This window comes from Labeo rohita, unplaced genomic scaffold (assembly GCF_022985175.1).
Source record: "Labeo rohita strain BAU-BD-2019 unplaced genomic scaffold, IGBB_LRoh.1.0 scaffold_292, whole genome shotgun sequence".
Taxonomy (NCBI): Eukaryota; Metazoa; Chordata; class Actinopteri; order Cypriniformes; family Cyprinidae; genus Labeo; species Labeo rohita.
In genome coordinates this window covers 22417-42099 of record NW_026129209.1, presented here as the reverse complement: position 1 = coordinate 42099, position 19683 = coordinate 22417, and the positions used below count along the sequence as shown (strand labels likewise).

General features: G+C 35.9%; 1 protein-coding gene and 1 long non-coding RNA gene across 2 annotated transcripts; one reads left to right on the top strand and one right to left on the bottom strand.

Moving 5' to 3' along the window:
- Positions 1-5679: 5679 nt before the first annotated feature.
- On the bottom strand, positions 5680-7112 carry LOC127160140 (ladderlectin-like). The gene is made up of 6 exons (XM_051102793.1): positions 7056-7112; positions 6872-6939; positions 6589-6683; positions 6270-6392; positions 6017-6128; positions 5680-5880 (listed from the first exon to the last, which is right to left on the bottom strand). The coding sequence occupies exons 2-6, from the start codon at positions 6930-6932 to the stop codon at positions 5813-5815; spliced, it is 459 nt and encodes a 152-aa protein (XP_050958750.1). The 5' UTR covers positions 6933-6939; positions 7056-7112; the 3' UTR covers positions 5680-5812.
- A 1863-nt stretch (positions 7113-8975) lies between these two features.
- Positions 8976-10951, top strand: LOC127160142 (uncharacterized). Its single transcript, XR_007826651.1, has 4 exons — positions 8976-9019; positions 9291-9400; positions 9695-9742; positions 10342-10951. It is a non-coding gene; the product is annotated as an uncharacterized LOC127160142 (long non-coding RNA).
- The last annotated feature ends 8732 nt before the right edge of the window (positions 10952-19683 follow it).

The following is a 19683-nucleotide window of genomic DNA, read 5'->3' as shown; positions in this document are numbered from 1 at the left end:
TAAGGTCTGCTTCTATGATGGCAACAAATGTATTCTGCTCTTCAAATATTAGCTGAGCAACAGTTCAGACACATTTTATAATAAAGTGCTAATGCAGTGCAAGAAACTCAGGCTCTTATTTTATTCATGCAATTTAAGTTGTGGTGGCATGATTACACAGAACAAATCTATGGTTGTTTGAAGAAACCTTTTTGTTTATTTACTGCTGTGGCATCATTTGCTTTCTAAAATCTATTTACTGATTGTCTTTGTATGTTAAATATTAAATGGCATCTTATATCAGTGATAGCATTAGTATCGTAGACTTAAAAATAGAAATTTACATTTAGTTATTTAACAGATGAATTTATCCAAAGCGACTTACAAATAGAAGCAAACAAAACCAACAAAAGAGAAACAATATGTAAGTGCTGCTGACAAGTTTTAGTTAGTCTCAGTTAATAAACAAAAAGAAAACAAGTGGATAGAATGGAAAAAGAATAGGGAATATTAGAGGGTTTTTTTTAAATAAAAATAAAACAATTTAAAAGAATAGAAAAAGAAAAGAAAATGCTAGTGTTAGAGGCAAATTTTTCAAATATATCACGTAGGGTGATTGCAGGTAAAGTGGGCCACTTTTTGTAAAACGTGTAGTTTAGATACCTAGATGTTTTTTCTTTTCCTTTCTTTATTACTTTTGTTAACTTTAAGGTCCAGGTATAATATTTCAGTTTGAATACAGTTCATGTAAAGTGTTATTTGCAAGATATATACCAATAAACATTCTGAGGTCACATACTCCTTTTCAGGGAAAGTAGGCCATCTCTTATTCATCAAATTATTAACATTTATTATTTATTAACACATATTGTCAGACAAACATATTTAACAACACATTTAACAAAGGTTATGAGTAAAATAAATCAAGTGTAAATCCACATCTAAATTCATGTGTTAAATTCCAAACAACTAAAAAGTGAAAATGTGAAATGTTGTGTTGGCATTAAATTTAATGAATTCTTGAAATCAGAATATTGATTAAAAAAACACACACACAAGCAACAACAAATAGGCAAAAAGATTTGTAGGAGAAACGTTTAAAATGGTACCAATATGAAATAAATAATAAAAATGTTTTTCTGTCTATGTTCTCTAAACACATTAAGGAGAAGTCCACTTCCAGAACAACAATTTACAAACAATTTACTCACCCCCTTGTCATCCAAGATGTTCATGTCTTTATGTCTTATAGGACAGGAAGAGTTAAATAAACTCATCACTGTGTCTAAACCAGCAACATGCCTATTAGATCCCGTACCCACTATATTACTAAAAGAATTGTTACCTGTGGCAGAAGAACTGCTTCTCAATATTATCAACTCATCGTTATCTTTAGGTCACATCCCTAAACCATTCAAGTTGGCGATTATTAAGCCTCTTATTAAGAAACCACAACTAGACCCTAGTGAACTGGCAAATTACAGACCCATTTCTAATCTTCCATTTATGTCTAAAATTTTAGAGAAAGTTGTATCTGCTCAACTGTGCTCAATCTTGGAAATAAATGATATCTATGAAGAATTTCAATCAGGTTTCAGGCCCCATCACAGCACAGAAACTGCACTTGTTAAAATCACTAATGACTTGCTTCTTGCGTCAGACCAAGGCTGCATCTCATTGCTAGTTTTACTTGATCTTAGTGCTGCGTTCGACACTATAGATCATGACATACTAATAGATCAACTACAAAATTATGCAGGTATCCAAGGGCAGGCTTTAAGATGGTTTAAATCTTACCTGTCTGATCGCTACCACTTTGTTTATTTAAATGGGGAGTCATCTCAGTTATCACCAGTAAAGTATGGAGTGCCACAAGGATCTGTTCTAGATCCTCTACTATTTTCAATATACATGTGTAGCGGACACCTGGCACGTCCAGGACCAACATCAAATAAGTACAAACACCAGTGCCTTTTCTTGGGTGTTTACAGCAAGCATAAAATGGGACAGCCTTACAACAAATGTCTTTGTACTTGTTTCACAATCAATGTATCTCGTTCTGATTCCATTGTAACTTCTGTTTAATATGCTTTAGGAAATTGTTTGAGTTTTTCATTAACAGGGACACATACCTCTCTTCAGAATGTTTCACGCAGACTGAAGAGTGCAGCACCAGGAGGATATACCATTGATCAAGGTAAGGGGGTATTCCACATCGTTAACACGGAAGAACATGAAACACTTCTCTTAACAAGCACATGCAGTAATTAGAATATTTGATTGACACCAAGACTAATTGCTGTGTAAAACAGTTGCAATTTCCATTCTGCATATGTAGTATATATACTCCCAACTGCTCCCCTATAATGAAATGATGGTCCACCCCTTACTGCCTTTCTTTCTGCACTTGGTTGAGAACCAAAAGTTTTCTTAAAGTAACAAAATAAAGTTTGATGAATTATAACACTTCTACACCGCTACACATGCTGCCCCTCAGTAATATTATTAAAAAACACGGGATTAGTTTCCATTGTTATGCTGATGATACTCAACTATATATCTCAACAAGACCAGATGAAACTTCTGAATTATCGAAGTTAACAGAGTGTGTTAAAAATGTAAAAGATTGGATGACCAATAATTTTCTGCTATTAAATTCAGATAAGACAGAGATACTACTTATTGGACCAAAAAACAATACAAACATGTTACCCGTTTCTGATGCAGAAAGTTCAAGACATGCTCTTTAAATGATACAGTAAGTTGGCTCAATTTACTGCAAGTTATTTCAACAACTACATATAAGTTGAGTGAACTTAACAGCTAGTGTTTGCTAAACAAACAACAAAAACAACAAGTCAATACAACAAAATGACTTGACTAAGTCAAGTTGTGTCAATAAATCATTTTTTACAGTGTATAAGGTCTGCTTCTATGATGGCAACAAATGTATTCTGCTCTTCAAATATTAGCTGAGCAACAGTTCAGACACATTTTATAATAAAGTGCTAATGCAGTGCAAGAAACTCAGGCTCTTATTTTATTCATGCAATTTAAGTTGTGGTGGCATGATTACACAGAACAAATCTATGGTTGTTTGAAGAAACCTTTTTGTTTATTTACTGCTGTGGCATCATTTGCTTTCTAAAATCTATTTACTGATTGTCTTTGTATGTTAAATATTAAATGGCATCTTATATCAGTGATAGCATTAGTATCGTAGACTTAAAAATAGAAATTTACATTTAGTTATTTAACAGATGAATTTATCCAAAGCGACTTACAAATAGAAGCAAACAAAACCAACAAAAGAGAAACAATATGTAAGTGCTGCTGACAAGTTTTAGTTAGTCTCAGTTAATAAACAAAAAGAAAACAAGTGGATAGAATGGAAAAAGAATAGGGAATATTAGAGGGTTTTTTTTAAATAAAAATAAAACAATTTAAAAGAATAGAAAAAGAAAAGAAAATGCTAGTGTTAGAGGCAAATTTTTCAAATATATCACGTAGGGTGATTGCAGGTAAAGTGGGCCACATGTCAGTTTAGCTCCTGCGTACCTAACTAGTCTTCTACCACGCTACAATCCATCATGCTCCCTAAGGTCACAAAACTCTGGACTGTTGGTAGTACCTAGGATAGCAAAGTCCACTAAAGGAGGTAGAGCTTTTTCACATTTGGCACCCAAACTCTGGAACAGCCTTCCTGATAACGTTCGGGGTTCAGACACACTCTCTCTGTTTAAATCTAAATCAAAGACACATCTTTTTAGCCAAGCATTCAAATAATGCATCTCATAAACTTTTCCTGCAGTTATATCTGATCAAATGTTCATTATTAATCTTTTAGCTCTGGTTTAACAAATCTTTCTTGAACAGCAGCTATGCTAATTATGTTCCTATTTGTTCTCTGTTTTTCCCATGGGATTGACATCCCATGGTAACTAGGAATTCACAAGCTCCAGTCTGGACCAGAACACTTAAGAAGAGATGATGCCAACCCCACAGAGGACTTCAGATCATACCAACCCTGAAACAACATACAGCACTACCGAATTCTGCTACTAATTTATAGTGTTCTTTGTCTGTTTGATTATGTCATTTGATTGATCTTTACCACACATCTCTGCCATATGTACATCAAGCTACTACTACATATATTGTAAAAATGTCAATTTGGTGTGAAGTTGCTTTGCAACGATATGTATCGTGAAAAGCGCTATACAAAAAATTTGAATTGAATTGAATTGAATTGAATTGTCTTCAGTCGTAAAGAAATTATGGTTTTTGAGGAAAACATTTCAGGATTTTTCGTCATATAATGGACTTCAATTGTGCCCCCGATTTTGAACTTCAAAAAAGTAGTTTAAATGCAGCTTCAAAAGGCTCTAAATGATCCCAGCCAAGGAAGGAGGGTCTTATCTAGCAAAACAATCGGTCATTTTTTTCGAAAAATAAAAATGTGTATACTTTTTAAGCACAAAAGCTTGCGTAGCACAGGCTCTCGGATGCGCGTCCACGGGTCGTTCTTGAACGAATCTTTAATGTGACTCGCGAAGAACGAGTCGTCTCGGGGAGTGATTCATTCAGTCGCGCATACGCAACATCCTGTTAAGTTCTGTACTGGAATTAGTTCACCTGTTTCGAGTCTTCAGGTTTTTCGAGTCGTTCGTTCATCTAATGGGGCTGTCACATAATGCTGATTTTGCTAATATTAACAAAATGACTCGGAAAAAAAGATTAGTTCATTTTGCTGAACGAGACTCAAAGGCCCGAGTCAGTAAAATGATCTGAACTAAGTATGGCAGCAAACATTTGTTTATTACAAACGCTTGATGTCCATAATTGTTATATATCTGTAGGGTCCATTATGTTGTTATTAAGGGAATTTTATTTGGATAATATTGTGAGTAAACCATAAAATAACACAGGAAAAGTGAACTGAAACTTTTTCAGGTTTAGGTCGATTATGTTGCTTTATTCTCCATATTGGAATAAAGAGTTTGAAAGATTTATGCTGTTAAATCACTACTTTGGAGAAGACAGACTAAACAATGACTGAATCATAATAACATTGCTTCTGTGTAAACAGTGTTCATTATGTGAAGAGTAGCTATTGCCACTGTAGATAAAGCTTATGATCAGTAATTAATTACAAATGAATCAACACTCATGAAATAATTTTTAGTGTAGTAACTTAAAAGTGTTGTCATGTATTGTCACAAATTCTTTTCTGACGTGCATCCTCAATAAGCAATAACGGGTGGCGAACGTCGGTCCTGGAGAGCCACAGCCCTGCAGAGTTCTGCTTTAATCCTGATCAAACACACCTGAACAAGCTAATCAAGGTCTGAAGGATTACTAGGAAGCTACAGGCAGGTGTGTTTTAGGGTTGGAGCTGAACTCTGCAGGCCTGCGGCTCTCCAGGACCGGAGCTCGCCACCCCTGAGCTATAATAATAACATATAGGGTGTACCTATTTAAATATGTTTTAAAATGAACCAAACTTTTTTTCTTTTGTCTATGACTGAGAATTGCATTAGAATTGCAAAATATCAATTGTCTTTTTGTAGCTACATAGCAAAACAAACAAACAAACAAACAAACACATCACTTAATGCCTGTAATACCATTCTAATAACCCTATTCTCACAACAATATTAGACATGATTTTGATTTAACACCACAACACACAAGGTTTGCTTTAATGCTTTTATTGATTTGAGGAAAGTGTCAGTGAGAAGAAACTAAAGTTCAGAACATTTTGTAAAGATAAGATTGGAAAATGTAAATGTACAATCAAAATAACTGTGGAGCAGGATGACTGCATATGATCTCACAGGTCTTTAGCACAAAGATAGCCCATTAAGGTTGAACATTTTTCATCATTCCAGCAACGTTTAGCTGTGGAGTGTAAATATGAAATAAGTTATTTAAATCATTACAGTAGTGTTAGAAAATGAGCCATTTTATGTTGCTCTCTGACGTGAAAATATATAATGATAAATATTTAAAGTAAAAAAACACACTGCATTCTTACAGGAAAAATTGATCTCTCCACAGTTCTCAGGTGAACCGGAATTGTTAGGTTCCCCAGGGCACCAGTTGGTGTAGTCATTGGGAGTTCCATCATTCCACAGCCACTGTCCATCCTAAAGAGCAAAGACAGTTATTATAAGAGTGCACTACTGCACTCAGACTCAGTAAAGAAGGTCATTTAGTTTGCCTTTGAAGAAGTTCAACCATCTTTATTAGAAACTTAGTAATAAGTCACTTTAGGCCGCACAACTTACTTGTTCACCATCATGAGCACCCATCCAACAAAGTGTGGAAGAAGGCAACAGACTTATCAGAAAATCGTTCTCCAGTTTATTGTGCACAGAAGCGAGATTTGCGTCCAGCCTTTGGCAGTTTTTCTAAAGATACAATTTTATTTAATTATTATCAATACAAAATGGTCTTTTTAGCAAAAAGTGTAAATTACTTTTTTAGTCCAACAAAATCTTCTTTTATTCATTGTTTACTCAGTATTAGTTTTCTGTCAAATTTATTTAGAGAAATGTTTATTTAGAGAGTATTTTTTACTTTAAAAATAATCAAAAATCACTTTACCTCTGCTGTGATCCAGTTAACCTGCTGAGAGAAGAACCTGAAGCATCGGACTCCAAAATTTGTCCATCCATAGGGGCATTTTTCAACTCTATCAACTGTATCCAGTATAAAGGTTAGTCTTGTAATATTCACATTATTACTCTTATTATGCAAATAATATAATAATACAATACTATATTTTTTCCTACTATCCCTCTCCATAAAGCTATAAAATGCCAAAGGTTTGGCAGAACAAGTTTTAAATGGAATATTGAGTGTTTATATAAATAAATGTCTTGTTTACCATCTGCATTCCCCATGGAGAACACAGTGAAAAGAAGCAGAAGACTTCTCAGCATTGCCATGATGAACCTGAAAATGAATAAGCAGCAAAAGTTAATGGTCTGCACTCATATATTGCACACTGTGGATTCTCAATGTATTTTAAAGACAAAGTTATTCAGCAGGTCTCTGTGCTAGAAACTCACCTTGGTTTTCAGATTGTTGCTTTCAGAAACTCAGAGGAAAATTTTGTGAAGTTCCAGAAAGAACCCTGCTTTTATACTTTACTTGATGTCAAGGATATAAAAGTCACAAGGATGATACCGGATGTAATTGTTTAATATGTGGACTTGTGTACACATTCCACAGAATTCAAAATACGGGAGATAACATTACATGCTTAAATAAATATTTACCTTGAGTATTTTAAATGTTTAATTAAGTTAAATATAAATGGGAATAATTTCTCCCCTGTAAGAGGATTTCAAGGATGATAAGAAAAAGAAAGAATTAGCATAAATATTAATAAGTCTGTTTTTGATCTTAAAGGAGAAGTCCACTTCCAGAACAACAATTCACAAATAATTTACTCACCCCCTTGTCATCCAAGATGTTCATGTCTTTCTGTCTTCAGTCGTGAAGAAATTATGGTTTTTGAGGAAAGCATTTTAGGATTTTTCTTCATATAATGGACTTCAGTTGTGCCCCTGATTTTGAACTTCAAAAAAGTAGTTTAAATGCAGCTTCAAAAGGCTCTAAACGATCCCAGCCAAGGAAGGAGGGTCTTATCTAGCGAAACGATTGGTCATTTTTTTCGAAAAATAAAAATTTGTATACTTTTTAAGCACAAAAGCTCGCGTAACACAGGCTCTCGGATGCGCGTCCACAGGTCGTTCTTGAACAAATCTTTAATGTGACTCGCGAAGAACGAGTCTTCTCGGGGAGTGATTCGTTTAGTCGCGCATGCACAACATCCTGTTAGGTTCTGTACTGGAATTAGTTCACCTGTTTCGAGTCTTCAGGTTTTTCGAGTCGTTCGTTCATCTTATGGGGCTGTCACGTAATGCTGATTTTGCTAAAATTAACAAAATGACTGAAATTTTGCTGAATGAGACTCAAAGGTCTGAGTCGGTAAAATGATCCGAACTCCCCATCACTACTACTAATCACATCTAAGTTCATTGTTTGTGTACTCCAGCTATAAAAAAAGGTAGAGTATGGTGAAAAACTCCATCTTATTTTCTCCTACAACTTCAAAATCATCCGACATCGTTGTACCTTTTCATTTGTAAACAGCGTTTCACTTCCTTGCACTTTCTTAGTCTTTGCGCGTTCGCTTTGTAAACACTGGGTCTGTAGATCCGCCTACATTCGGTGTGACCTTTCGACATGATTCAGTAGTACGTAACGTCGTGAACACGCATGCCAGAACCTGTGCTACACGAGCTTTTGTGCTTAAAAAGTATACAAATTTTTATTTTTCGAAAAAAAATGGCCAATCCTTTCGCTGGAAAAGACCCTTCTTCCTCGGCTGGGATCAGAGCCTGTTGAAGCTGCATTTAAACTACTTTTGCACAATTGAAGTCCATTATATGAAGAAAAATCCTAAAATGCTTTCCTCAAAAACCATAATTTCTTTACGACTGAAGACAAAAAGACATGAACATCTTGGACGACAAGGGGGTGAGTAAATTATTTGTGAATTGTTGTTCTGGAAGTGGACTTCTCCTTTAAGGACTTAAAGGTGATTTGCAGATCCTGAGCACCACTGACAAACATCTAATCTTGTAAAATGTGTAGTAAGTACATCCTCGTGGACTTTTCTGCCAAATGAGGTAAGTTTTGACCTTTTATTGTCTGTTTTACACACACACGGAAGATAAAATGCAAAACACAAACTAATTCGGTAACGTTACTAGCAAGCTGTCTGTGAAGCGACTGTGTAAACAGAGGCGTCCGACGCGCGGCAGCCGCGCCAGAATAATAATGCCGCTTCAGGTCCGCGTGCCGGTAACGTTAGCTCCTCGAGTTATCTTTATCACTTTAATGGACAAATGCACACGACATTATGTCAAAATGACCGTTGTGTTTCTTTCGTTTTCTTTTCTAACGACAGGACGTGATTGCTGCTGTACGGTGAATCTCAAGCACACCTGCATTCTTATCATGGGTTTGTATTCTGTTTTGTTAACAGTTTTATTTAACATTAGTGTTAAGTATCAGAAAGAAAATCGTTATTGAGTAATTTATTCTGTTGACTTTCACAACAATGTGAAGTTGTTTGCTGTCTGATGCGTCGGAAGCCACGTCACAACGTGCTAACCTTACCAAAATGATTGGATTGATTACTTTTGCATGTTATTATCCTGGTGTGCATAAGGTGTGTTCAAACTGCTTGTCATTATGTATATGGTAATTCTGTAATGTCTTTTGTGTTTAAGGTGATGGGCAGTTCAAGATTGCTGTCGTTCAAGAAGTTAATGACCACTGTTGAGGTTGTGAGCTACAAATACCCAGAAGAGGCGGCACTTACATTGGAGTTCATACAGAAGTAAGCAACACGTATGTTATGAAATGTGTATCTGTTTATTTAATTGAAAATAATGAAGTATATTGTAAGACACAGATGATCTGACAAGCTCATAAGACAGATGTAAATGGAGACTATTGGAAATGTAAGTTAAGCAATTTATAAATAAATATTTTAATTGACAAGTATTAGGGTTAGCAGTTATTTTAATGAACTTAAAATACTGTATGATTAATTTTCCATCTCCAGCCTGCATGTTACTCTGTAGTTCAGTTTCAATCATTTTATTTTTATCATTATCCATTTCTTTTAGAGTTTTCCTGTGAAGAAATCCTAAATGAGGGTTGAGATGAAGGCAACCAGGTGGGTTTGTATTCTATTTCATTTAACATTAGTGTTCAATATTGAAAAGAAATTGAGTCTTTGAGTCATTTATTCTGTTGACTTTTACAGCAATGTGAAGTTGTTTGCTGAACACGCCTTCAAATGTGTTCAAAGATGCTTGTCATTATGTATATGGTCACTTTGTAATGTCTTTTTTGTTTAAGGTGATGGGCAGTTCAAGATTGCTGTTGTTTGAGAAGTTAATGAACAAATCATCTTTCCTGTTGCGGTTGTGAGCTACAAAATACCCAGAGGAGGCGGCACTTACTCTGGAGTTCGTACAGAAGTAAGCAACACGTATGTTATAAAGTGTATGAAGCATTTGGTCGTGTTGCTGTTTATTTAGTTGAAAATAATGAAGTATATTTTAGGACAAGCTCATATGAACGATGCAAATGGAGACTATTGAAAATGTAAGTTAAGCAATGTGTAAACAATTGGAAAGTTGATTGATTGGATTGCAGTTGATTTAATGAACTTAAAATACTGTATGACTACTTTTCCACTCCAACCTGCATATTACACTGTAGTTCAGTTTAATTCATTTCTTTTTTTTTTGTCATATCCATTTCTTTCAGAATTTTCCTGTGAAGAAATCCTGAACGTGGTTTGAGATGAAGGCAACCAAATGGCTGTGCATTCCTCCAAGACTCTTGCATGAACAATTTCAAAAATCCATGTAATATTTGAGTTTTTAAATTGAAAAAAAATGGCACTTGCATTAAACATGCAGTTAAATGGTAAATAATACATCCCCTATAATGAATTGCATCACTTCGATGATATTTCTGTTATAATGAACTTCAAAATTCTGTTGTCAAGCCACTGGAGTCACATACTTTATACCTTTCTGGACCTTGAAAATGGTAGTTGCATAGACAATCAATAGAGGGACAGAAAGTACCCAGATTTAACTAAAAATACTCTTAATTTGTGTTCTAAAAATGAGTGAAAGTCTTATGGGTTTGGAATGGTATGAGTAATTGACTGAATTAACATTTTTTTGTGTGAACTATCCCTCTAAACAATATTGTTTTCTCTTATAAGAAAAAAAAGTTTTGAATCTTGACTGTTTCTCATTGTGACATTTAAATTTTGTGACCACTTTTTAGTACAACACCTGTATTGTACAGATGCTCATGTTTTCTTTTCTTTTTTTTTTTTTTTTTAAATTCTGTCTGTTACTGTTTAAAGCTAAACTGTCTTTTACAATACAGCCATTTTGCCTGAGTTGACACATTGTTAAATGAATTGAGTATTTGATGTTGTTTAGTCCTAACCCACTTAAGGCAAACAAAAGCCATTGAATGCACATTTAAGAATGTTTACATGAAGTAAAAATAAACCATGTTCAAATTTGTATATTGTGCTGGATATACCATTAAAACAGAAAAAGTCTTGTTTTTTTTTTTACCGGTGGCAGACTGTAAATTAACAGACTGTAAATTTACGGTACAAAGTCCAGGTAATGAGCTGCCAGTACTTTTTCCGTTTTTTTACGGAATTTTTTTTTTTACAGTGTACTTGGAACATGTAGTGAGATAAGTTAGCAGTTACTCCACATTAAATGTGTAGAGTACACATTTTTATCTTTATGTACACAATAATAATCTTTTACATTGTAATCCTATCATTTTTAATATTTGGCATGTTTGTGTGCTGTAAGCAGAGAGCACACACGTGCATCTTTAAATAAATGTAAAAATACTGCGCCGCTCACTTAAGACCAGGTTTTAGTTTTCAAAATAGCACTGTGCCAACAATGCGCCTGAACACACCTTGTTTTCTGACCAGCACACCCATGGGCAAACAGATGGGAAATGGCAACAGATGGTAACAGAGTGCTAACATTGTGGCACTGGACGTGAAAAAGATTATGAAGTAATTATTTCCTCATGAATTTATGGTCAAGGAACTCTGACAAAAACAGATGCTATGCGACAAAACAATAAAACTAATCTGGAGAACAGATCTCCAAAGAGAGCAAACAACACTCGTTTGATCATTTACGACTCCCTTCCTCCGACTCCTCTCCCCTCCCTGCATCTCACTCTTCTTGCACCAAAGCAAGAATGTCTTGCATATCTTGTGAATATGTTGGTATCATTCTAAAGGTCTGTGCTCGATTGGTAAAATGGTCTCAATTTCACAGCAGTCACTTATATTATGAGGAAGACTGAAAACTTTTGTAGAATCATGTTTTGCTGCTGAGGGGTGTGTTTTCCCCTTATAGGGTTGGGTGAGAATCTCCAGCCAGGTGTGACCCTGGGTCGCAAGATCTCCTGACAAACCAAAAAGTCTTTATGTTTTTACAACTGATTGGAAGTTTTGTTTGTTTTAGTCTGGGTATATAAGCGAAGTGACAAAACAATACTTCTGTATTCAGAAGAACCCCCACACTGTGAGAGTCTCTGGAGTTTTGCACCCAGGTCTCTCACATGCTGCTGTGTATCTCTCTGTGGTCAGTGAAGGATCTGATGATCCTCAAATGCAGACTGTGTGTGTTTTGCCTCAGAGAAACCATACATTTGTGTTGTGTTTTGCTTTCTTTTTATATATTCTTCATTTATTCTTCATTCATATAATCATTTATAATAATCATTATATTCATTTATAATTCAGGGCTGCCAACTCTCACGCATTCAGCGTGAGACTCACGCAACTGACCCAATTCTCACGCTCTCACGCCACACCCCCCCTTTTCTCACGCAGACTTGTGCAGCAGTGAGAAAAAAAAATCGCGCCGCATGATCTCGCAAAGCAGCGCGCAGAGAGACCAGACAGACAGTGTAGTGAGTTTTTTTGTGACAATTGTGAGGGAAATACACAATTTATTCCCATAAACTGTGTAGTCAGCCGTTCTCCCTCCCATCTGCACCGTGTGAATTGTGAACGCAGGCAGGTCAGTGAGTTACAGGGCGCCCCGTGTCTCCGTCCAGTTTAGGCTAGTAGCTAATATGCTGTTATAGTTTATATAGAATTAAGTTAGCATTAGCAGAGTTGTTTGTTTTGCAGCACTGAGCAGTTATTTTACATAACTTTATCATAAAAAAACATGACAAATATCTGGATATGCCTAGTAGTTAATGTTAATTATTGTTTTCTAAGAACAGAATGTCAAGTCAATGACATCCCATATTTAAATGATTTTATTTATATATCAATCACAACTTCTGCTAATGCAATGATTTTGTGTTTGTATTTTTTCCACACCAAGCCACGCCCCTCCACAAGCCCCATCCCCCATAACAAAGCCCCGCCCCCAAAATCTCACTCTAGGCTGAACTCAAAAGTTGGCAGCCCTGTTTATATATTCATTTTATTGATTCATTAATTGATTAGTAATTTATATTAAATTATAGTTGTTTTTATATATTTTTTTTTCCCATTGTTGTTTAGTCTTATGACTGTAGTTTCAAGGGCTGTTTGTCTTCATGAATAAGAGATACAAGGGAATGTTTATGGAAACTAAAGGTTTATGGAATGTTGTTGTGAATCAGTTTGGTATAACAATACTTGTTGGATTTGTGTTCTTCAGACGGAGTCTGAGCATTGAGACATACGCAACTAAGACTGTTCAATAAACTCTGCTCCTTTTTATCATCATACTTCGTCTACTGCTTCTGCTCTTCTTTTTATTGGCTTTTTCCTCAGTCAACTTCTTGGCTGGCAGTAATAGTGTTTTGGGTATTTTGGGTACCAGACAAGACCTCCTGTTAACAGGGTTTGGGTATTAGACTACTCTGCTGACGAGTTGTTCTGATACTGGAAAAACATATTTTCTGATGGGATCTGTGGACCGGCTTGCTCCTCTGAACCTCTAACTGTAAGTGTGATTAATAATTGATGGTTGTATTTTCTAGCGATTGTTCAAAATCGTCTTATATCGCTCATGGGGGTGAGTAAATTATCAGGACATTTTTATTAGGAAAGTGGAGTAATCTTTTAAAAGTTGTTGCTCTCATGTAACGTTACTCTGTATCATGTAAAATACGTATTTAGTTGTGTGTGTTGTGTTTACTCCGCGCAGCTCATAGGTCTCTGGCTAACCGGCTGACAGCTTTATCTGTTCACTCGCTATTGTCTAGAAATGTGTCGATGAATAGTGAATGTTTGTCGTTGTTATTACTTGAAGTTCTGATAAAGAATAGAACAATACGTTGGTGTACAAGCTGCAGTGCTTTATCAATACGTTTCTGTGTTGGGTTGACGCATATACTATGGCTATTTGGGTGTTGTTGTTTACCACTGAGCTGTAGGCTAGAGTAACAGTGATGGGCGTTCTGTGTTTGAAATTCGCTGCACGCAGTAACATTAAACCAATCACAAAAAACTGGATCATCGGACCAATCACCGCAGATTATTGTCACGCAAAGGAGTGGTTTGGACAAATGATTCGTTTTAACGAAATGTTTGGGAGTCGTTGAGCAAATAAGGTAAAAATAAATGCATATTATAAGACAATAAATGTGTTTTTTGACCTTGCATGCATGTCAACTTGTTGTTGGGGACTCCCAAAACCAAAATATGAACCTTTTATAATCCATAATAGGGGCACTTTAAGATATTTCTGCTTAAATTCAAGAGCTCTCTGACCCTCCATACCACGTTCAAGCACTGCCCCCCCCCAGACGAGAGCCAATCATGATTTTGTCTGAGCTATGAAAAAAAATCTAAGAAGTCATATTTTTTTCATTTTATTTATATTATCTTTTTATTTTACTGCATAGAATAAGTAGCCTACGTTTTGGGTAAATTAATTTCAGTTTAAAGCCACTTTAGGATGATATTAGTTGAAATGGCTGAAAAATCATAAATACAACAACTAATCATATCATTTAATGGTTTATCCCTTTTGACCAATAGGTGGTGCTGTTTTCAAATTGATGTGATGTGTTCTGTGTGAGGTGACAATGACACACACAAAGTTTGGTGTCAGTATGTGACAGCTTCACAGAGATACAATCTGAGAGTCATGTATAGTGGCGCTGTTTTTTGTATCGACACAAAATTCATAACTCAGTGTAAGCACAGTCTGAAGATGATTTGAGTCAAATTTGGTGAAAATCAGACCAGCAGTCTAGGAGGAGTTTGAATAAGTAGTTTTTGTACATTAATCAAAATGGCGGAAAGAAAGTTTGGCCAACTGTGGTATAATTGGTATGTATGTTGTCGGCATGACCCAAGGAATATTTGGAGACCAGTTTTATTACAATAGGCTAATGCAATCAGAAGTTATTAGCATTTTTGGAAATTTCATTATTAATGTTTAATGAATGGTGTATTACTTCTGACCAATAGGTGGCGCCGTTACCAAATTGATGTGGCGTGGTTAATGTGAAGTGACAATGACTTTGGTGTCAATATGTCAAAGGTTTGAAGAGATACAGCCTCAGATGTAGTTTGACATCTTTCCAGCAAATTCGTTGATGCGCTAAATGGAAACCGTTTCGTATATCGACACGAAATTCATAACTTTTTGTCAGCAAGGTCTGAAGATGATCTGAGTCAAATTTGGTGAAGATCGGACTAATGGTCTAGGAGGAGTTCGAAAAAGTAGGTTTTCAACATTAATCAAAATGGCGGACAGGATGTTTGGCCAATATTGGCATAATGGTGTAACGATGACGCTGAGGCGGCGTTAGAATCCATTTGCGGAAGTTTATTGCAAACAACAGAAAACATACACGTGTAGCCAGGCAGTGGGTCGGTAACCAGAAAGCAGTCCAATCTTTCAACAGTCCAGGGGTAATCCGTAAACGTAGTGATAAACCAGGCAATATAGTCAAACCGTAATAGCAGTCCACACAGGCAAACAATCCAATAGGGGAAATCCAAGAAAACGGCAGTCAGAAAACAAAGCAGAAACATACACGTGTAAGCAAATCAGGATAATCAGAAAACGCTCGGTAAGGCAGGTAAACTGGCAATACTTCGCAGTGAGTGAGCACATGGTGAGTCCTTAAATACTGCCAAACAGGAAGTGACAGTAGAAGCAGCAGAGGGAGCGTGCAGTCAGTATTCGGGAGATGGCTCCCTCTGCTGGCTTGGCATTACAAATGGGTATCAATGTTCTCGGCATGATCCAAGGAATCTATTGTCATCAGTTTTATTACAATAGGCTAATATAAGCAAAAGTTATTAGCATTTTTGTAAATTCCTTTATAACTTTTGGCCACAAGGTGGAGCTGCCCCCAAACTTTTTGAGTACTGTCAGGGCATGGTGCCGAAGATTTCACTAAGAAATTCACAACTTTTCCGCAAACGGTTCTATGGCTTGCTATAGACTCAAGAGCGGAAGAAGAAGAAGAAGAAGAAGAAGAAGACATATAGCTGCAAGTAGCAATTGCGGGGCCAAGCACTAAAGAGGCAGAATGAGGAGCTAAACATAGCAAGGAGCAACAGACCGACTACAACAAGTAATTAAAGCCATTTTAGGATGATATCAGTTGAAATGGCTGAAAAATCATAAATACAACCAATAATAATATAATTTAATGGCTTATCACTTTTGACCAATAGGTGGTGCTGTTTTTAAATTGATGTGATGTGTTCTGTGTGAGGTGACAATGACACGCACCAAGTTTGGTGTCTCATTATGTCAAAGCTTTACAGAGATACAGCCTAGGAGTAATTTTGGCATTAAGCCAAAAATTAGTAGCAGCGCTGTACGAAAACAGTTATTTATCAACACGAAATCCAGAACATTTTGTCAGCACAGTCTGAAAATGATATGATTGAATTTTGGTGAAAATCGCTTATGATCAGGGAATTCGCCAGTTCAATCTGAACAAAACTCCAGGTTTCAGCAAGGACTATTCTGAACGCCTCTGATTGGCCACTGCATTCTAAACTCAACTGAGTCCTGTGTAATTGGTTATAATGCGCAACGCTGTAAAAACGTGTAAAAATAAAATTTAATACAGCAATCCAATCTTTTGATTTCATTTTCATTAGTTTTATGTTTTAAGTATTATAGTTTTATCGAAAAACCAGGGGACCCCCCAAGTATATCTTTTTGGGTGTTATGGGGGGTCCCTTAATGCTTATGGGAGGTCCGGGAACCCCCCAAACACTGGTTAAAAAGTAGAAAACTGGAAGTAGAGAACTTCAGTGTCACATATCTTCAATTTCCCTCTTTTCACTCGCTTTCCTTCGCTTTTAAATAGCTTGTAAATGCGCAGTGCACATTTTACTTTCACTTTTAAATTAGCTGCAATTCGGCATCAATTGCTTGAATCCCATTCAAGCAACAATAAAATACAACGTTAAACTCACTTAGCATTTAAATTGATCATGGAACTTTTATTAACAAAACGAATAAAAATAGCTTACACCATGCTAATTAATATAAAATAACAAGTAACGTAGGCTAGGCATACATACATTTTAAATAGCCTAGTATACAAAACTGAAAATCGGTAAACACTGTGGAACCAAATAAATATAAGAAACGTAGAACGTTTATAGCAAAACAAATAAGAAGAAATTACACAAAGTAAAAATCAGCAAACACTGTAAAACCAAATAAATAAGAAACGAATGTTCAAAAAAAAAAAAAAAAAAAAAAAAAAAAACCTTCGAAAACCACCATATAAACGGCAAAAGTCAACAGGCTTTTCAAAATAAAAAACATTGCCAAACTTCCACCATCGTCTTGTCTGTCTCGTCTGACCTCACTCTTCTTGGGTCAGGGTATATTCTGGCAAACCGTTTGCCAATCACGTTTCGCAATCGGCAAAGCAGATCATAGCACACGCCGTTTACCAACACACGATGGATAACTCGCAAAGCAAAACGTTCCTGCCTGTTTTCCCAGCACATCACTATCAGTACACATTGAAAGCAAGAGGCTCGAGACGTAAGAGGCGGGGCAACCGTTTAAAATTTTCAAATTAAAAGTTTGTTTAAATGAAACATTTACTGTGTAAGCATAAAATAATCAGTGTTAAAGTAGAGCGCATTAGTACGGTGACCGGGAGGGGACACCTTCGGTTCACTTAAGTTTGTCGTGGCCACGACATATCAACTCGTGGGAACGTCATATTATGTCGTGGCCACGAGATGCTATGATGAGGGAACCATAGACATAATAGACATAGACGCCGCATTGGCTGCTGGAAACGAGAAATGCGGCCGCCATCTTGGACCGGGCATACTCTGGAATTGATTACATCGCGTAGCAGCAGCAGAAGTGAGAGAACATGCCTGAACACTGTGTAGGATATTCCAGCTCCAATCGGCGGACCATCGAAAGCAGGGCTTTTAGTGTGTGTGTGTGTGTGTGTGTGTGTGAGCGAGAGAGAATGAAATACTCCAAGTAGACTCTAATGTAATATTCATATAGTGTTTCTTCAACTTATTAAAATACCTTTACTGTCACTATCTGTTTCTGCTTCTCTATCATATTTATAGTGTGTGATTTGCAAAATTCCTATCATAGCCTACACCTCATATGGTTATGGTTGCGCTTTTGTCCAAAGTGACATAAATACAAAACAATATAATACTTAAATTTAACAGGGAACAGATTGAGATGTTGGTCGGATTATAGCTAATAAGGAGAATAGCAAAAATGAACAACGTCAATTCAGTCAATAGCATAATGAAATAAACAATGAAAATGAGGGAAAACAGCAATAATAAACAATGTCAATTCAAGCAAAATATAATAACAGCATGGTAAGACTACATTAAGGAGAATATCAGTAATGAACAACAATGTCAAATTAATAAACAGCCAAATGAAAATAGAATAAAACTATACAAACCATAACGCATTAGAAGTGCTTAATGAACTAAGTCCATGTTGTAAGTCTTTAGACCCTCTTAAAAGACCCAATACTATCACAGGAACGGAGATATTCATTATATTACTGTTAAGCTCACTATCAATATTAAAATACGCCAAACCATGTGTCATGTATCACAGCTACATTTATGACCTTTGCAGCAAAAAAACCGCGTGAAAATCAGTTCGGTATTCCGTGAGGTATGATTAATTAAATGCGTTGACAGCTCATTACACCTGCCAAACAGATTACACTGAGTGGAGCGGGTGACCGGTCCAAGATGGCGGCCCCACGTCTCGTCAGCCCCAGTAGGGAGTATCGGTCGATGCGGCGTCTACTCTCTGTATATGTCTATGGAGGGAACTACATCCATTTCTCGTGGCCACGTCTTATTATGTTGAGGAAACGACATGCGCTTCTCCGGGCCACGAGTTTAATGCATAAACAAATCTGCGTGACCATAGTAACCTGGGATTATCAGAGATAGATTTATTACCATTTTATTTTGAATTAAGGAATTATTATATTAATTATTATAGAAGTGAATACATTATTAAATGATTATATTAACAACAGGGGATGCTGTCTATGTGAATGTTGTCTGTGCACGATGCATTCGAAAGAAGTTTATCATTAATAAATATTACCCAAAGTACATCAAATAAAATAGGCCTACAAGATATTTTTATCCAACATTCTATTAACTGATCGTTTTTTCAGTATTATTATTATTATTATTATTATTAGCCTATTATTTTATTTTCGTTTATGTTCCATCTCTTTACTTAACGTTATATATGTAAATACTGTAAATGCTCCACATATGTTATATGACTGGGACTTTTACTGGAATGCAGTTTAAAGGTTGAATTATTTTATTTTGTTTCGTCTAATTATAGTGTTTCACTGAGGAATGAATCATTCACGTAGTTTAATTTGTAAATGAAAACACGCATAAATACAATCATAAAGTCAAAACTTTATTGGCATAATTGTCAAGCATTAATAAAATTAGCCCTAACCAGTTATTAAAATAATAATAGCCTAACCATAATAATAATAATAGGCTAATAATAAATTATAAGTGACTTATAAGTGGCTATATTTTTATGTCAAATTCAACCGTTA